Source organism: Parus major, chromosome 13 (genome assembly GCF_001522545.3).
Source record: "Parus major isolate Abel chromosome 13, Parus_major1.1, whole genome shotgun sequence".
In the NCBI taxonomy this organism is placed as follows: domain Eukaryota; kingdom Metazoa; phylum Chordata; class Aves; order Passeriformes; family Paridae; genus Parus; species Parus major.
In genome coordinates this window covers 802,761-818,488 of record NC_031782.1, presented here as the reverse complement: position 1 = coordinate 818,488, position 15,728 = coordinate 802,761, and the positions used below count along the sequence as shown (strand labels likewise).

Below are 15,728 nucleotides of genomic sequence, written 5' to 3'. Positions count from 1 at the left end.
CACATGGGCGAGGGAAGCACGGCAGGGTTTGCACAGCTCTCAGTCACTGGGTTCAGCAGAGCTGCACAGCACCAAACCCCAGGAAACAAGATGCTGCTGTTCTGAAAACCAGATGGCACCGACTGCACACAAGGAGTTACAAAAGAATGTTGGGGAAAAAACGTGGGGAATAAGGGGACTGACAAAACACTGCTTAGAGAAGTGCCAGCACTTGTTCTGCTGTTCAAAGGCAGCAGCACAGGCACCCTGCACAGCACGGGACATCAGGAGCACAAAGGTGTGACCTCACTCCTCCCTGCAAGGAGCTCCAGTGACGAGCAAGGAACCAGAGGCAAAACCCCGGGGCCCAGGACTTCCAGGAACTCTGCCTCAAGCTGGACAGCAATGAAATGGCATCTGCTCCTCCATGGACACAACTGTGCATCGTCACTGTGCTCACTGTAACTTCGGGCACCCTGTGTCATACCCAGGGGACGAAAGCTGAGACAGAACCAGGGCCAGTTCCAGCAGGGCATGTTTTCAATCACAAACTGGGGAAACAGTTATACAATACTGCAAAATCACAGGTTTAAACCCTTTCCAAGGACTAAATAATGGCCTAAAGCCTAAGATTTATTCAGCTGCCAAACTTTTCAACAGTTTGAATCAAGTTTCATGTGTGTGTGTATAAAAACACGTATAACATATATAAAATTGCCAGCTAGTATAGACATACCTCCATAAAAAATAAATAAATTCTAGGAGTACAGACATAAAAGTGGAATATTCAGTAAATATTCCATTTTTAGGAGAAGACTGAGTAAATGACTAGTATGGCAGTTTAAGACATAAGAAGAGAATTTAATCCTCTTTCCCACCACAGACTACGAGCTCCTGGATGTTGTTACTCCCTGTAAGTAGCAGTAAATACACAGGAACACACTGGACAGGGCTGGCACAAGGATAAATGCATGAAGGACTGATGTTGCTCAGATGCTTGAGCAGATACATGAGACTAAAGAAAGTCTAATTAATCCCATAAAGAAATCAGTAACTGTAGTTATGTCCAACTCAACCACCAAGTCCTGGAGACCCCTCAGAGATGGAGTTTCCCTTCGTGAAGCTGAAGACACTGAACTGTTCTGAGCAGGAGGGTAAGTCTCAGAAATGGAATAAATGGTTTCTAAAGCCCATGTAAAACCCAAGGAGAACTAACCAGGATTTAACCATGGCTCTCTGTAGCCATGGCAGTGGCACAGCTCATCACCCAAACCCAAGGGTGTTTATTTTTGTCTGCCTGCCCCAGCCCCCAGCTCTCCCCTGCAGGGCTCTCGTGTCTCACTTGGTGTTTGTCAGGTTTTACCCCGAGGTGGCTCTGTTTTATTGAGGGATGGCACATAAAAAGTTACGACCGGAGGGTTTTATGGAGAGCCTGTAGCTCACTGGAAGGAACTGCAGCTCTCTCAGTCAGCTCAGTGTTTTATTGAAAACAAATGTCACTCTGATCTACGACTCACCAAACTGGAGCTGGAAGGAATTTGGGAAATACTGCTTGCTGTAACAGCATTACCCTTTCATTTCTGGGGGTTTTCAAGAGTTCCAACACCTAGCACTGAAGCTCTGTGGTTTTGACCCACTGATAAAACAGCAGGAGACCTCTGACTTACAGCAAATTAGATGTTATTGCACTTAGTGACAACATCAATTATTTCAATTCCACCACACAGAGACTATTCTGCTCCAGGGACACATTCTAAGCACTTTAATAAACAGAAGTACACAGATGGGCCCTCACCTGCCATCTCCTCCTCAGCCTTTTTAAAAGAAATTATTATTATAAGGCAGTGATTACAGTTTATAAAAGCCTGGATAAATATTGGCAATAAAAAAAAAGGCAAGGGAATAAATAAACACGAAATATAAATCGCTGATCCCACAGAAAATGTAACAATCATTAATTTGTTTACAACATGTTTGGGAGATCTGATTTTGAAATTTATATAGGACCAAAAATATGAAACTGTGCCAAAGCAAGCTAAAGGTATTCAAAACCATATCATATCAAAACCAGGAAACAGAGACGTGAATAAGATCCAATCACTTCAACAATCCCAAATTCCCTGTTCCCCTCTCCTACAGCACAGAATTACTGCACAACATAAACCTGGAAAAATTCAAGGAAAATGATGTGTGGTGCAAGAAAAAAACATGTTCAAACATTCCACCACATTCAACTTTGCTTGAAAGCTGACAAGAAAGTTCACAAGAAACCACAAATCAGGCAGGTTGCTCCATCTCTAACCTTGTCTTTTCAGCCTTAATTTCATCAGATCAGCCAGAAATGTTTCACTCTGGCAAACTCCTAAGGCCATATTGCCACTTTGATACACTAAACAGACAGAACATTATGCAATTTGCCAAACTTTTCTCTCCATCCCAGGCATATTTTTAGCTCTGACTGTGTTGGCTCTGATAATATGAATGATTCCAGTGAATGGTGCAGAACAGTCACAATATGGAATGTTAAAGCACAAACACCTCCCACAAAAACTTCTGGATATAAATACACTTAATATCTCAATTACCTTCCGTTTGACTTAGTGCAAAACGCTAAGCAAGCTGCTGGAAAAAAACAAGTGGGGAAGGAGAGGCTGCTGTGGGATCTCTGGGAGGATTCAGGATCCACCCCCGAGGCAAAGCCCAGCGCCAGCAGCTCCTACTCACTCGTTAATGATCAGGTCTGGAGCAAAGCACAGCAGGTTGCCATTGGACTGCTTGTAGGATCTCCAGCCCAAAGCAAAAGCCATCAGGAACATCCAGGAGTACTGCAGAAGGGTCATTTGGTCATCCAGGTGCAAATTTCGGAAACCTGGAGAAGTAAAAATGGAGGGGGGACGGTGTCAGTCGTAAAAAAGCAACAAAGGACAGAAGATTTGTGTGACTTGGAAAAGGAGCAGGGTTATGAGCAGCACAACTGCTGTGTTATCAGTGCACAGGTACTACAGGGAGTACAAGGGATGTAATATTAAAAGATCACAGAACAGATGTGTGTGGTTATCTGGAACTGATGGTCAGTCAGATACATCACAAAAGGCAGCAATTATAGTTCACATACACTGTAATTCACTGGGCTGCCTTCCAAAAACAACAGGGTTAGCTCCTTTTCACGAGAGCAGTCTGCTGCACAATAAAGGATTTGATACCAATTTTTGTTCTTATTCAACAACAATTGCACACTGAACCTACAAAGTAAGCAGTGCATTAGTTACCAGCATCACTGCTTCTAATCTCACATGCAGCATGATCAGAGCCAACTGAACAGGGAGGAAATGAGTAAAACCTGACAATTGGTCCCTCAAAGACTCTGAAAATGCCACCAGCTTTGGATTTGCAGCACCAGCTCCTATCAGATCCAGCCTACACTCAGCAAGAAACCATGGTGCCACACGGAGCCATTATTAGAGCCTGAATACAAGTTGATTTTATCTATTTTTATTAAGCATCTGACATCTAAAAAGCTCATAACATCTAAAGAGCTGCTTCCTGAAGCTGTGCCAACAGACAGAGCCAGTGGATGAACGTGTAACAAACTTGGTGGGTCTAAACACAGCCCCTGGCTTTGGAGTCACCAGGAATGACCAGCTACTGCCCCTGAAATACAAAGAAAGGGTCTGAAAGTGATTCCAGCCTTTCTGGGTCAAACCTTGCAATCTGTGCTCAAACCCTCCCCAGGAAAAGATTATTTTGAAATCCCAACTAAAGGGTTTGGCAAGGAATGCTGGCGTGCTGTCAGCATGGCTGATGGGCTACAACCAGGAGCAGGATATACAAATTAAACACTCATGAGGAACCTCCTCAACAAACAAAAGAAAGGAGATAAAAATGATAAGAATAGTTTCTATTAATGTAGCTATTAAAGAGAAGATTGGCATTTTCATTGAGAGCATAAGCTCTAACCTGAAGGGTTTGGCTAATTACAAAAACTGCTCAGCAGAGATGATGAACAGAGAAGTGTTTTAGAAAAAAATGGAATCTAAATCTGGATCTGGGAATACCAGATGGTCTCCCAAAAACCTGTCCCAGAAGGAAGTGTGTGCATGTGGGCCTCTCCTAGAGCAGACTGATCTAATTCAGCACGAGTGCCCAGTGCAAACAGCCCTGACACAGAATGCCAGAATCCCTGAGGTTGGAAAAGTCCCCCAAGATCACTGAGTCCAACCTGTCCCACCTGTCCCACCTTGTCCACCAGACCCCACACAAATCTCTCCAGTCACATCTCTGCTGGACATAGATGCATTTGAGTTTTCCAGCCTTTCCTTCCCACTGGTAATTTATTTCCCCTGCTCAAAGAGACACAGTTATGACTCATAAATCTCATTATCAGGCTTTTTTCTTTTTTTTTTTTTTTTTGGCAGACCTGTTATGTGATGTTATTTTTGGGCAACCTATGCGTCATGGAGGTGTTTTTGCCAGGGTTTTTGAGAACAGGTAGTGAACAGCACTGACAGGGGAGAGAGGGAGATAAACACTGGGCTTTGTTCTGTAGGAACAAACATCTTCAGCTCAAGCCCTTGGCCCTGGCCTCTCCAAGACAGTTGCCACGTGTCACGTCCAAGGCTGAGATCTGCCATCACTTCTTCCTTGTCTCACCGTGTCTTTAGGTGGGAGCCAAAATAGCAGCAAACCTCCCTGTTTGCCCAGGTAAGAGTCAGTTTGAACAGAGCTGGAGAGAAAATCACATCTTGACTTCCACCCTGGAGCTGGACAGTCAGGGGGAGTCAGGAAAGACCCATCCAGGAACTCAGACCAATGAGCTGCACAAGTCAAGAGAACCTTGTGGCTAAAAATATCCAAGAAATAACTGTTTACTTCCCAGAGCAGCTGTGGCTGCCCCTGGATCCCTGGCAGTGCCCAAGGCCAGGCTGGACAGGGCTGGGAGCAGCTGGGACAGTGGGAGGTGTCCCTGCCATGGCAGGGATGGCACTGGATGGGCTTTAGGGTCCTTCCCACCCAAGGCATCCTGGCATTCTGTGAATCTGAGGTGGAGACAGAGCTGATACCAACAGTTCCCTGTAATACTTTTACAACAAACACCCATTTAAATAAGAATTTTAATATTCAATGGTCAAAGTGTTTGAGTAAAATGACCTAATTTGTGGCAAACAAATGTTCGCATCTGCAATTTTTTCTGCTTTTCTGCTCCAGAAGTACCTGAGCCACGACCAAGCCCCGGTAGCAGCAACACTTGATGTGGACAGCTTTGGAGGAAAAGAAAGGCAGGTTTAGGCTGAAAAGGAAGGCTGCAGGCAGCACTCCCCGTGGCTGGGCATTACCTGGGATCGCCTTCGCCCACTTGACCGCAGCGACCACCTGGCGGCCGCCCAGCATGTTGAGCGTGGAGAGGATCCTCCAGCTGGAGTCGGGCAGGGAGCTGTCGTAGCCGGAGTAGAGCACCTCGGGCTCGATCACCTCGAGCAGGGACACCAGGGTGGGCGTCAGCTGCGGCAGCGACGCGGGCACGATGCTCTTGCTGCCCGCCGCCTCCGCAGCCTCGCGCGCGCCCGCCGCGCCGCCCTGCTGCAGCCCCTTGATCTTCTTCTTCGTCTTCCGAGCTGCAAAGGGTGGGCAAGACACAGCTGAGGCCATGGAAGTGAGCACGGGGAGACAAACACGGCGGAGGGAACGCCGCTCTCCTCCCACCGCGGCTGGCAGCACGGCAGGGAAACCTGCACGGCGTTGGCTTGGGAGTCAGGAATTTCACGTTCACTCCAAACAGTGAAAATAATACTTCACATTTTAATAAAAGACACATTTACACCAATGCTTCGGAATGCTCGGTGATGTCTACAGGCACTTTACAAGGCTGACCCTAAAATACAAGGCCCAAGCCCACCACTGAAGATATCTGCAGGACTGCACACTTGAAAAGTTCCTTTAAATACCAAGCATAGAAACTAGGCAAAAGAAAGGAAAAAAAACTCTATTTAATGGGTAAGAAGTTACTGGATCTCTCCAGCCAGGGAAAACAGGATTTTTTTTAAAAATGCTGGGCAGGAGGAGGTTTTTCTTTTGCCAGCTCTCTTGCATATAAATCACTGCTGCGTAATTAAACCATAAAACTCATTCGCCAAGTAAATAAAACATCACACAGAGATGTTAACTGTAAACTACAAAAAGTTGGAGCAACAATTTTATTAGCATCTTGTCCCTAATGGAGTCTCCTGCTTGGCTCTGGCTCTCCTGGATGCAGGCGGCCACACGGAACCCGCTGTTTAACCCAGACCAAAGGAGCCCAGCTCCTTCCCTGGGTGCCTCACTTAATTAATTGATTTCTGCTCTGGAACTTCCGAGATAAATCTGTAGCCCATAAAAGCATCACGTAACGTGGTCGTGCTCCAAGCTCCCCTGACCTGTTCAGAATCCCTGAGCACCCAAAATGCACCAACCCCGCAGTGCCAGCACACAAATCCCCTCCTGGAGCCTCCTCTCCCTCCGGCTGCGACAGAGCCTTCGGAAAACAACTGCCCAAGACAAGGAATCCTCTACAGACCTTGTACAAATTGCATTTTCCCAAAGTTCTGTAGACTGGCCACATGTGCCAAGCCTGCCACGAGGGAATAGCAGCAGTTGTTTCCTTGGAGCAAAGAGCTTCTTGTTATTCTCGTCTCAATTTTGAAATGGCTGCTTCAAAATCCTTTCAAATTCTGGCTTTTTTTTGCCCCATTATCATGTTCTGAAGAGCAAATGAACTTTGACTTAAATTTAGAAGCACATGCCTTCAGCTTCCTGCAGACACCTGGATGGAGTATTTTCAGCCCAGAAAGCCTGATAAAATTATCATCAAAATAAACAGATCTGATAAGACAAATTATTATGCAAGGATTTTTATTAGGCTGTTCCCAGTCCTGACTTAGATATATAGCTGTACCTCACAAAAAAGAAAAGAAAGAAAAAAAGAATAAAAAGAAGGTTGAGATAATGTATTTCCTTGCAATTAATTTTCAAATAATAAAAGGACTGCTAATTTAAAGGCAGCTCCTTAGGGCACGTTAGAGGAGATAACCCCCATAGATAAGCTCAGCATGGAGAGAGAAGCATCCAAGACTTTCTGTTCAAAACAAACAAACCCCCAAGCCCCAGGCTCCTGCAGCCTGGCAGGCACCAGGCCACAGAGCTCCCTCCTCCCTGCCCGGGGCAGATGGCCCCAGCACCTGAGCCAGGTGGGCGAGGGAGCTGCCACCGCCCCCGGCACACAATTAGAAACAACTAAAGGTTCCTTTAAAAAGTGAAATAAATTTCCAGTGAAGACTGCAGAAAAAACTGATTAATTGCCAAGTTTAACTGTAAAATGTGGCATGAAAAGCCAAAAAAATTATGAGACCGTTTTTTTACGGGCATAAAACCCAACAATAAATCTTTTCTTCCAGCACATCACAAAGAGAAAGGGAGCCAAGGAACACTAATTAACGGTGGCAGCGGAAATGAGAACTCAAGGAAATGAAGGCTGGAGTACAAAATATCATCACTGTGCTGTGCAAATCTCTGGTACCTGCAGCTTGCTAGTTTGATTTTTTCCAGTCTCCTACGCCCCAAAAAACGTGCAATTGAAAAAAGAAAGTTCCAGAAAAGGATGATATGCAGGGCCAAAGGGATGACTGATGGACTTGAGGTCTTTTCCAACCTCGGTGATTTTATGGTGAACAAGACTAACAGAAAATTATCAAGTGACTAGAAAGGGTCACTTTTAACTCAGGACAAGAAGAGGTCAATTAAAATGTTGCACGATAGAATGAATGAATTAATGAATTAATTTTAAAATAAATTAGTTTTTTACCCATTACCTAACAGTGAAATCCACTGTAGGCAGCAGAAACTGAGAGATACCCAAAACTCCTGGAAAAAGTCCAGCAGGAAGTCAGGTGAGTGCAAGGGGCCCAAGGATTGATGGGCTGGGTACTGGGATCTCCTCTGGCCATTCACTGGTTTGCCATAACCATTGTTCATGCTCTGAGGATGCAGCTGGGGACTTCTCAAAAAAGAAATTACTGTCTAAAAAACATGCAAATTCTCTTTTAAACAGTCATTCCTGAACTGTGACCCTAAAATAGACAAGATAAAATAAACTGGATTTTTGCCTCTTCTGCACTTTATGCTGCCTCCCAGTTTGCTTTTCTGCATGACCACTTCTCCATCTGTTCAGATCTGTCCCAAAAATCCTCGTTTTCAGGCTGTTTTTCACCCTTTCCCACTACTCTGGGTTCTTCCATTTTGTGCTGCTGAGTTTCTAGATTCCTTTTCCCTCTCAGCCATAAAAGCTTCCCTCTCCTCACCTTCTCCAGCAACTTATATAACAAAATCCATCCTCCAAAACCTCACTATTCTCTAGGATTCTCTGTGCCCAAATTCAGACAAACCAGGCTGGAAGGGCTCCAAGCAACACGTGGAGAAGTGACAGGAGCCCGGTGTCAGGGCCCTGCAGTTTCTGTGCTGCAGAAAGGACCAGGCTGCACAGGGAGTGGAGCCACCTGGGCTAGGGGAGGGTGGGACTGGGTGAGCTCTGACACCTCCCCAGCCCAAAGCCTTCCTCAGTTCTCTGATTCCTGTCCTGCAGCCACAGACAGCAATACTGGTGTCCACTGAAAGTGGTGCAGGGGGGAGAGCTTACAATGGGAGCACATTTAGAGTAGAGTTAGAGAGCTGTTCCTCACTATGGGAGCACTTTTCCACATTGATAAATACATGAATATCACAGATGTACTTTGAAAACAACTGTGAAGACAAAAAGTAGAAACCAACCTTAACCAAAATGCATTATTTTCCACTCCAAACCAAACCTGTGGGGTTTGGCACCATTTCAGCTGCCTTTAGGCTCTGCTGTTACACGTCCTTGCTCCCGGCCACGCTTGGCAGGGCAGTGACCTGTCCCCACGGACACCAGGAGGAGGCAAGAGGCCTGTCCTGCTCTGACCTCTGAAGGATGAGGTCCAGCCCACTGGGAGTGTCCAAAACCTAAATGCAGCTCCTGGCAGACACTCACTGACCATCCATGTCCTTCAGGGATTTATTTCTGAAGCTGCTAGTGCAGGTGCTGGCTGTAGCCTCCCCTCCTGCACACACGTGGAGCAGCACCATCCCACCCTCCCCTGAGGAGAAGCTGTGCCTGGAAGGGCAGGTCCAGGTCCCTGCAGGGAAAAGTGGTGCTGTGTCCTCCTCAGGGAGGCTGGGAGCAGAAGAGGAAGGAAGGACATGCTAACAACAGACACCAGTCTGTGCTTCACTGATCTCTGACTTATCACTTACACCTCACCAAGGCTATTATCACTGACTGAAATGAAATCCTGTTCATCCTTGGAGCTGCCAAATACATCTTTGACATTTTTATTTTATCTGACAATTTTGATTATAGAAGTACCACCAGGATAACTGCACTAGTAAGTGCTGCGTTAATCTCTGCTGCTCAGGGAAAAATAGCAAACATAAAATGAAGCTGACACTAATAAAAGTGTTTTATGCCATTTTACAACTGTTGCTAAATCTCTGGTTGATGTGGCCTTCATATTCTCACGAGTCATTCAGGACTCAGCAGAGAAGAACGATGTGGCGGTATGTTAAATTTAACCAACGTTGTCTGGAGAAATTTTGACAGATATTTAAGAAGTATCCACAGCATGAACAAAAGTACTTCAATTTTCATTAGCTGGAAGGTGTAATCCCCACTCCCTTCCCTGTCTGAGTGCCAGGTCACTCAGCACACCCTCCTACAGGAGTTACACCTCCCTGCAGGTGCTGTCCAAGAGCTCTGCTGCCTCACACTCCAGGAGAAAGGCACGGGACGCATGAGCTGACACGAGAAACAACCCTGAGAAACAAGCCTGGTCTGCGTGCGTGGCTCACTCGTGCTGAACAGAGAGCACAGACAGCAGATCCAGCACAAACCCTGCTGTGTCCCGTGTCAGAGCCCACAAAGCAGCCCCCAGGGCTCGTTACCTTCCAGGTTCATGCCCGCCTGCAGACACTTGCGGTAGCGGCACGCGGGGCAGTTCTTCCTGCGGATCTTGTCGATGATGCAGTCGTTCCTGCCGGCACACAGGTAATTGTGCTGTCCTGGGCACAAAGAGACACGGACAAACATCAGCTCCCCGTGCCACAGACCCTGCTCAGCCGTCCCTGCATCCCAGCAAGGACTGCAGAGAACCTTCACCTTGCAAAAACATCAGTGTCCACCTGATTTCACATATCCAAACCCATTTCTCATGGGCAGACCTCAAAGCCAATACACTAAGGTAGAAATATTATTGAAATATTATTATTCTATTTATTATTTATATAATATTCTACTTGTTAACACCAGGAAACTTCTGTTTTTAAAACTATCTCCCCCTGCATTTACCAAAGCCACTTTCTACAGCAGGTTTCCCACTTCTCTGAACAGTCTGACAGGAGACATGAATAATGTGCACAAACACATTCCGAGAGAACGCTTGTAAACATTTCTACAGAGCACAGACACAGCTTCATCAGCTGGACAGTCATAAAACCTTCCTGTAACTTACAGCCTGACCTGGACAAACCAATTGCTCTGACATTTTTATGGATTTGCAGATTCAGTGCAAAACTGAAAACATGACAAGTTGAAGTACATAAATTAACTGTATCTCTTAGCTGTTTAGAGCAGGACAACAGAAGTATCTATTCTTAATTACGTGAGTTATGTGAATGAATGTCTGAATGTAACTTATTTAGGGAAAGGTATGACCAAAGAATAGATCCTTCTCCCAGATGGGGGTCAAGGAGCATGTTTTTCCAGAGGGTAGAAAGCTGCAGCCTGGGCTTTTACACTTTATTGCAAAGTCCTGACAGTACAATATTGTGAGAAACAAATAGACTTTCCAAATACTGAGTTATTAACAACAGAGTCCAAGAGTTTTCTCACAGGAAAACAGCTTGGAGAAGGAATTTCTTACAAGTCAGCTGTTAAAATTATGGGCATGCAGAGTTCATTCCTATGGCTTTGGCCAAACTTCTCCTGTGAAGCGCCTCAAGTTGATATTCCAAGGAATGTTTTTCTGAATGATCCCCACACCTCTTCCACTCAGGGAAGGGGAATCTTCCTGACCCTTGTGCCAGCTTTGTGTTTAATTAATTCAGGCACAGACCCTCGACTCACCACTCACCACTCTGGTTGCCATTAGCATTCTATCACACAGAATCACACATGAAACATGAACTGATGCCCAGGAGCCAGCACTAAGTGGAGCAGAGACAGCAGCTCCATGTCCCTCCACGCTGTTTGACGAGACCACAGCTTCACACATCAACACAGACACTTCAGGTGAGGATTCTCCTGAGCTGCTCCATTTCATTCCTGACAAAAGTGACACAAGGGCTTCCTCTCCATGAATGCTTGGTTTCTTGTATTTACTGCTCACCCATTCTTGCCTTTTCTAGGACCAAGCTACACTATTTCTTTGTGTTATGTTATAGCAAAGCTCTCTTGCCACATGACCACGTTGGGGGAAAATAAGGGAAGTTGGAGCTGCACTCCCTCCTGTTCCCCAGGGATGTGCCAGCGACCAGAGGAACGCACTTCTGTTCTCTTTGCTGCTCAAACCCAGGTACTCCCCGAATGCTCTGCTGAAAACCAGCAGTGAGCCAATGCAGCTGTTTCCAGGGGGACCTGGGGCACACAGGGACATTTCTCAGGGGCTGCCCAATCCCATCCCCACGCCATCCCGCGCTGTGGCACCAACAGCTCCGTGCCCGTGTGAGCGCAGCAGCCTAGAAAAGGGCTGGGAATTGTGGACAAAGGACTTGGGAAGATGGAATGAAAACTGCTGATGAGCAGGGCCAATGTGGAGCAGAGCAGGAGGGAGAGGTGCTGGGGAGCCTCAGGGAGGGAGGTGTGGGCAGTGCTGAGGATCCAGGTTGGTACATTGGGTGAAGTGGTGGGAGCTGAGCGGGGCTGGGGCTGGAGAAACTCAGCCACGAGGGCTCTGGGCTCTGAAACACCACAAAATCAGAACTAGAAAAAGCTGTCTCTGCCCAGCCTGGGCTCCTGAAGAAAGGCCTCTCTGCCTGAAGAACTGCACATAAGTGGATACCTGCTGTCCCACCTTCACCCTTCCTCTTCTCTGGTTCCACTATTCGCTGAAAAAATGCACTTTACATTGACTTCCTCAACAATGACACTTCCAGTTTCTGTGAGTGTTTGTCACAGTACACAGGCCTGGAGGCAAAGGTGGAAAAAAGGGCTTTGGCTAAAGGCCGGATAATGAGTGTGCAGAGTCAGCTTGATCTGAACACTAACAGGTGCCTGGCAGCCACTAATAAAAAGGATATTGCAGAAACAAATTCTTTTTACATGTGTTCCTAATAAGAAAAATGCCTATAAAAGACAAAACCAAATTATTTGTTCTTTAATGTGTAGACTAGGACTAACGGATCCTGGAAGGGGTCCTGAAAACATCCATGACATCTAATGGAAGGATTTAGGGTGCTCAACCCTTGGTGCCATGACCCAGCTGACAAAGGCCAGACTTGATGATCTTGGAGGTCTTTTCCAACCTTAATGATTCTGGGATTCTGTCAAGAGTGGGATGATTTGTGGCACAATCAAAATGAAAGCAGAGGTGAGCCCTGAGGGACTGATTGCCACAAGCCTGCTTACATTTTTAATATCAAGACAGTTGATTTATGGTGTGTCAAAACCAAAAGGAATCAATGGGATGATTCCTTCCTGTATCAATACTTTTGTGATTAAATTAAGCTTGAGAACAGGCAAACCCATGCCTTTGGCACACATCCAGCTGCCTTGTAAACTGAGGGATCTCTGGTGACCATGTTTTAATCAAAGGTACAGATGATCATCTGCTTTGCACTTGAGATCACAGTGCCTTGTTAAAGTTCAGCTCCCACAGAGCCAACACCCCTTTGTGCCCAGCAGAAACCACGACATGAATTGACTTTCTGATCCCTCTGGGATGCTCTGCCCTTCCATGGAGGTCCCATGGCACCCGGTGAGCCAGGAACTGGGGGAAGTGCTGCCTCTGAGGACTGAACAGTGGCTTGTCTTTGTCCAACAGCCTCTCCTCCAGTGACCCCAGCTCGCAGAAACGTCAGCAGAAAGAGCCTGGTTCAGCGAGGGCTGCATGAGGAAGGCACAAGACAGGAAGCCCTGAGGGCCAGGACTAAGAACAGTGTTCTTCAGACCTGAGGAATCACCATCTTCCCAGAAGCATTGGGAACATGCTCCAGTTTTTCTGCATGTGATACTGAAGCAGAGTCAGATCCTGAGGTACGACCTAGTCCCTTACAAAATGGCTACAAACACACCCCATAATCACAGTCCTTAATCACCTCAGGTTTCCATCATCTCTGTTTTCCAGAATGATCTTCTCTAATCACAGCTAGAGAGAAATCTCAGTGATTCAATCCCACACATGTCCCTGGTACCCAGTGTCCCCACAAGTAACACCCAGGGACATGGATGCAATTCAACCAACACTGTTTACAGGAAGAACTGTAAAACTAAGATAACCTCACACACAACAGATTTACCAAGTTCCATGTATGTTTTCTACACAAACCAAATAACCTTAAACTGAAAATCACAAACTTTACAAATCCATTGCACACAGACAAATATCTGTATAAAAATGGGACAAATAAACAAAAACAACAGTGAAAGAAAATGAAAGAGACAAAAGCCAAGACAACAATAAATTCTTTTACACAGAGTGAATGGGAGCATTTTATCAATGTGAATGGAATCCATGCTTTGGATAATGCACCATTATCAATGTGATTTACTATGACAAGATCGGTGATCTAATGGATGGGATGTTCAGTAGGATTCTAGCAAGACCACGGATGCTGGGCTCAAAACTGGATGATATGCATGGGGATTTTCTATTTGTAAGCAGGAAACTCATCCAAGCAGGTCCTACCTTCCACTGCCCGCTTGAAGAACACTTTGCAGCTGCCACACGTCAGGACACCGTAGTGGCACCCGGAGGCCTCGTCAGAGCACACCAGGCAGAGCTTGGGAGGTGGTCCCGTCGTTGCTGAGGTTGTGGATGGAGAAGAGCTTACATCTGACCTCATTCCAGGGCTGAAACAAAGCAGAAAAATACCTTTAACTGGGATAGAGGTGAACACAGAGTTCACACTTGTCCCCACTCTCGGGGGCAGTTCTGCACGCAGAGCACCAGAAACAGTTAAACAAGGACTTCTGTAAAACCCAAGCAAAGCTGTATGGATTTTTCACAGCCTATTTGGCTGCATCAAGATTCCTTCCCTTACACGTTTCTGAAGCCAAGTTTCTTGCACAATTATCCCAGCCTTTAAAATTGACTCTTAAAACACGTTCTTACTCCATATTGTTTCCATTACTGCCACATTCCCTGCAGTCTGCACAAGGGCTCCCTTCCCAGCACCACCACCGGCTTTCCTACTGGGATTCTGTTATGCAAGAAGCTGTGCAAATTGGGCCATATAGTAACAAATATTCACAGTAACAAGTGATCATTTCACCCCAGCAGTTTAGGAGCAGAGTGAGAAATATTCCTCATTCCAGGATCTGGATGTAAACACCCAGCCCAGCTACAAATGAAGGGTTGGCTTGGTAAGAAAAAAACCAAATCCCTCTTTGAACAACAAACAATCCATCGTAATCACCTTGGAGCTGCTCCTAATCCTCAGGGCTGACCCAGCAGTGCTGGGCCAGAGCTCAGGGGCTGATCTTAGAGAGCTGCAGCCCCAAGCACGGCACTGCCCCCAGCTTGTTGAGCTCATCCACCTCCACATGAGGAACAACTTCCTTCCATGGAGGATGCCAGAGACTGCCCAGGAGGTCACCGAGTCTCCCTCTCTGGACACATCCCAAACCCACCTGGACACGTTCCTGCATCCCCTGCTCTGGGTGACCCCTCCTTGGTTGGACCGGATGATCTCCAGGGGTCCCTTCCAACCCCAGCTATTCTGTGATTTCCAACTAAGTTTGGAACTTCTAAAATATGATTTCTATACTGCCTGCTTTACTTGAGACTAATTTTCACAGAAAATCCTGTTCACCAGGGTTCCAGTCTCTCCAGATGAAGCTAGAAAAATGACACTTTTATTTAAGGTTTTGGTGCCTCTCCTTGGAAACTCTCCAGACCATCCACGTTCCCTGATGTGGGCTTAACATTTGTATGTGGGATGGCTTTTGCATGGAAAATTCCTTTTCCTCTCCTCAAGGAAGTCTGACCAGATTTGGTCACACATTTAAAAAAACCTACAGCTCCAACACGCTCACGCAAAGCTTAAAATTCCACCCTGAATGAAGAGATTCCAACACCTGGGTGCTCTGCTTTTGCACAGGTCCTCGTGTCCCATCCCCAGAGAGCACCAGAGAAATGGCCCATCCACTGATCCAAAGGACTTTGCCACTGTGTTTGTTCTTTCCTACAGGGACTGAGGCAATCAAAAGACAAGGAGCAGGATCCTCCCACTCAATACAGAGGGATCAAAGTCAGACCAGAATAAATGTGTCAATGAAGTTCTCACTTTGACAAAAATGGAACCAGAAGGCAGAGAGAAGTGAAAATTACTTGCTTTAGGGGGGAAAAATGAGACAGCACAGGCAGGCAAAGAGCTAAGGGACGTGTGGACCCCCTAAATCCAGTGACTGAGCTGGGGAGAAGCTGAGCTGTGTCTCAGAGCAGAGGAGAAAACACCAGACAGGAACACAGCAACAGCTTCAACGTGCT

At 46.2% G+C, this 15,728-nt stretch overlaps 1 protein-coding gene across 1 annotated transcript in view; it reads right to left on the bottom strand.

Moving 5' to 3' along the window:
- Positions 1 to 15,728, bottom strand: part of NR3C1 (nuclear receptor subfamily 3 group C member 1) — a 59,886-nt gene that overhangs the window by 5,949 nt on the left and 38,209 nt on the right. The window contains exons 3-6 of the mRNA XM_015642077.3: positions 13,926 to 14,089; positions 9,967 to 10,083; positions 5,313 to 5,591; positions 2,704 to 2,848 (exon numbers count right to left, since the gene is read on the bottom strand). Coding sequence (XP_015497563.1) covers positions 2,704 to 2,848; positions 5,313 to 5,591; positions 9,967 to 10,083; positions 13,926 to 14,089 — 705 coding nt within the window. The remainder of the gene's footprint in view (positions 1 to 2,703; positions 2,849 to 5,312; positions 5,592 to 9,966; positions 10,084 to 13,925; positions 14,090 to 15,728) is intronic.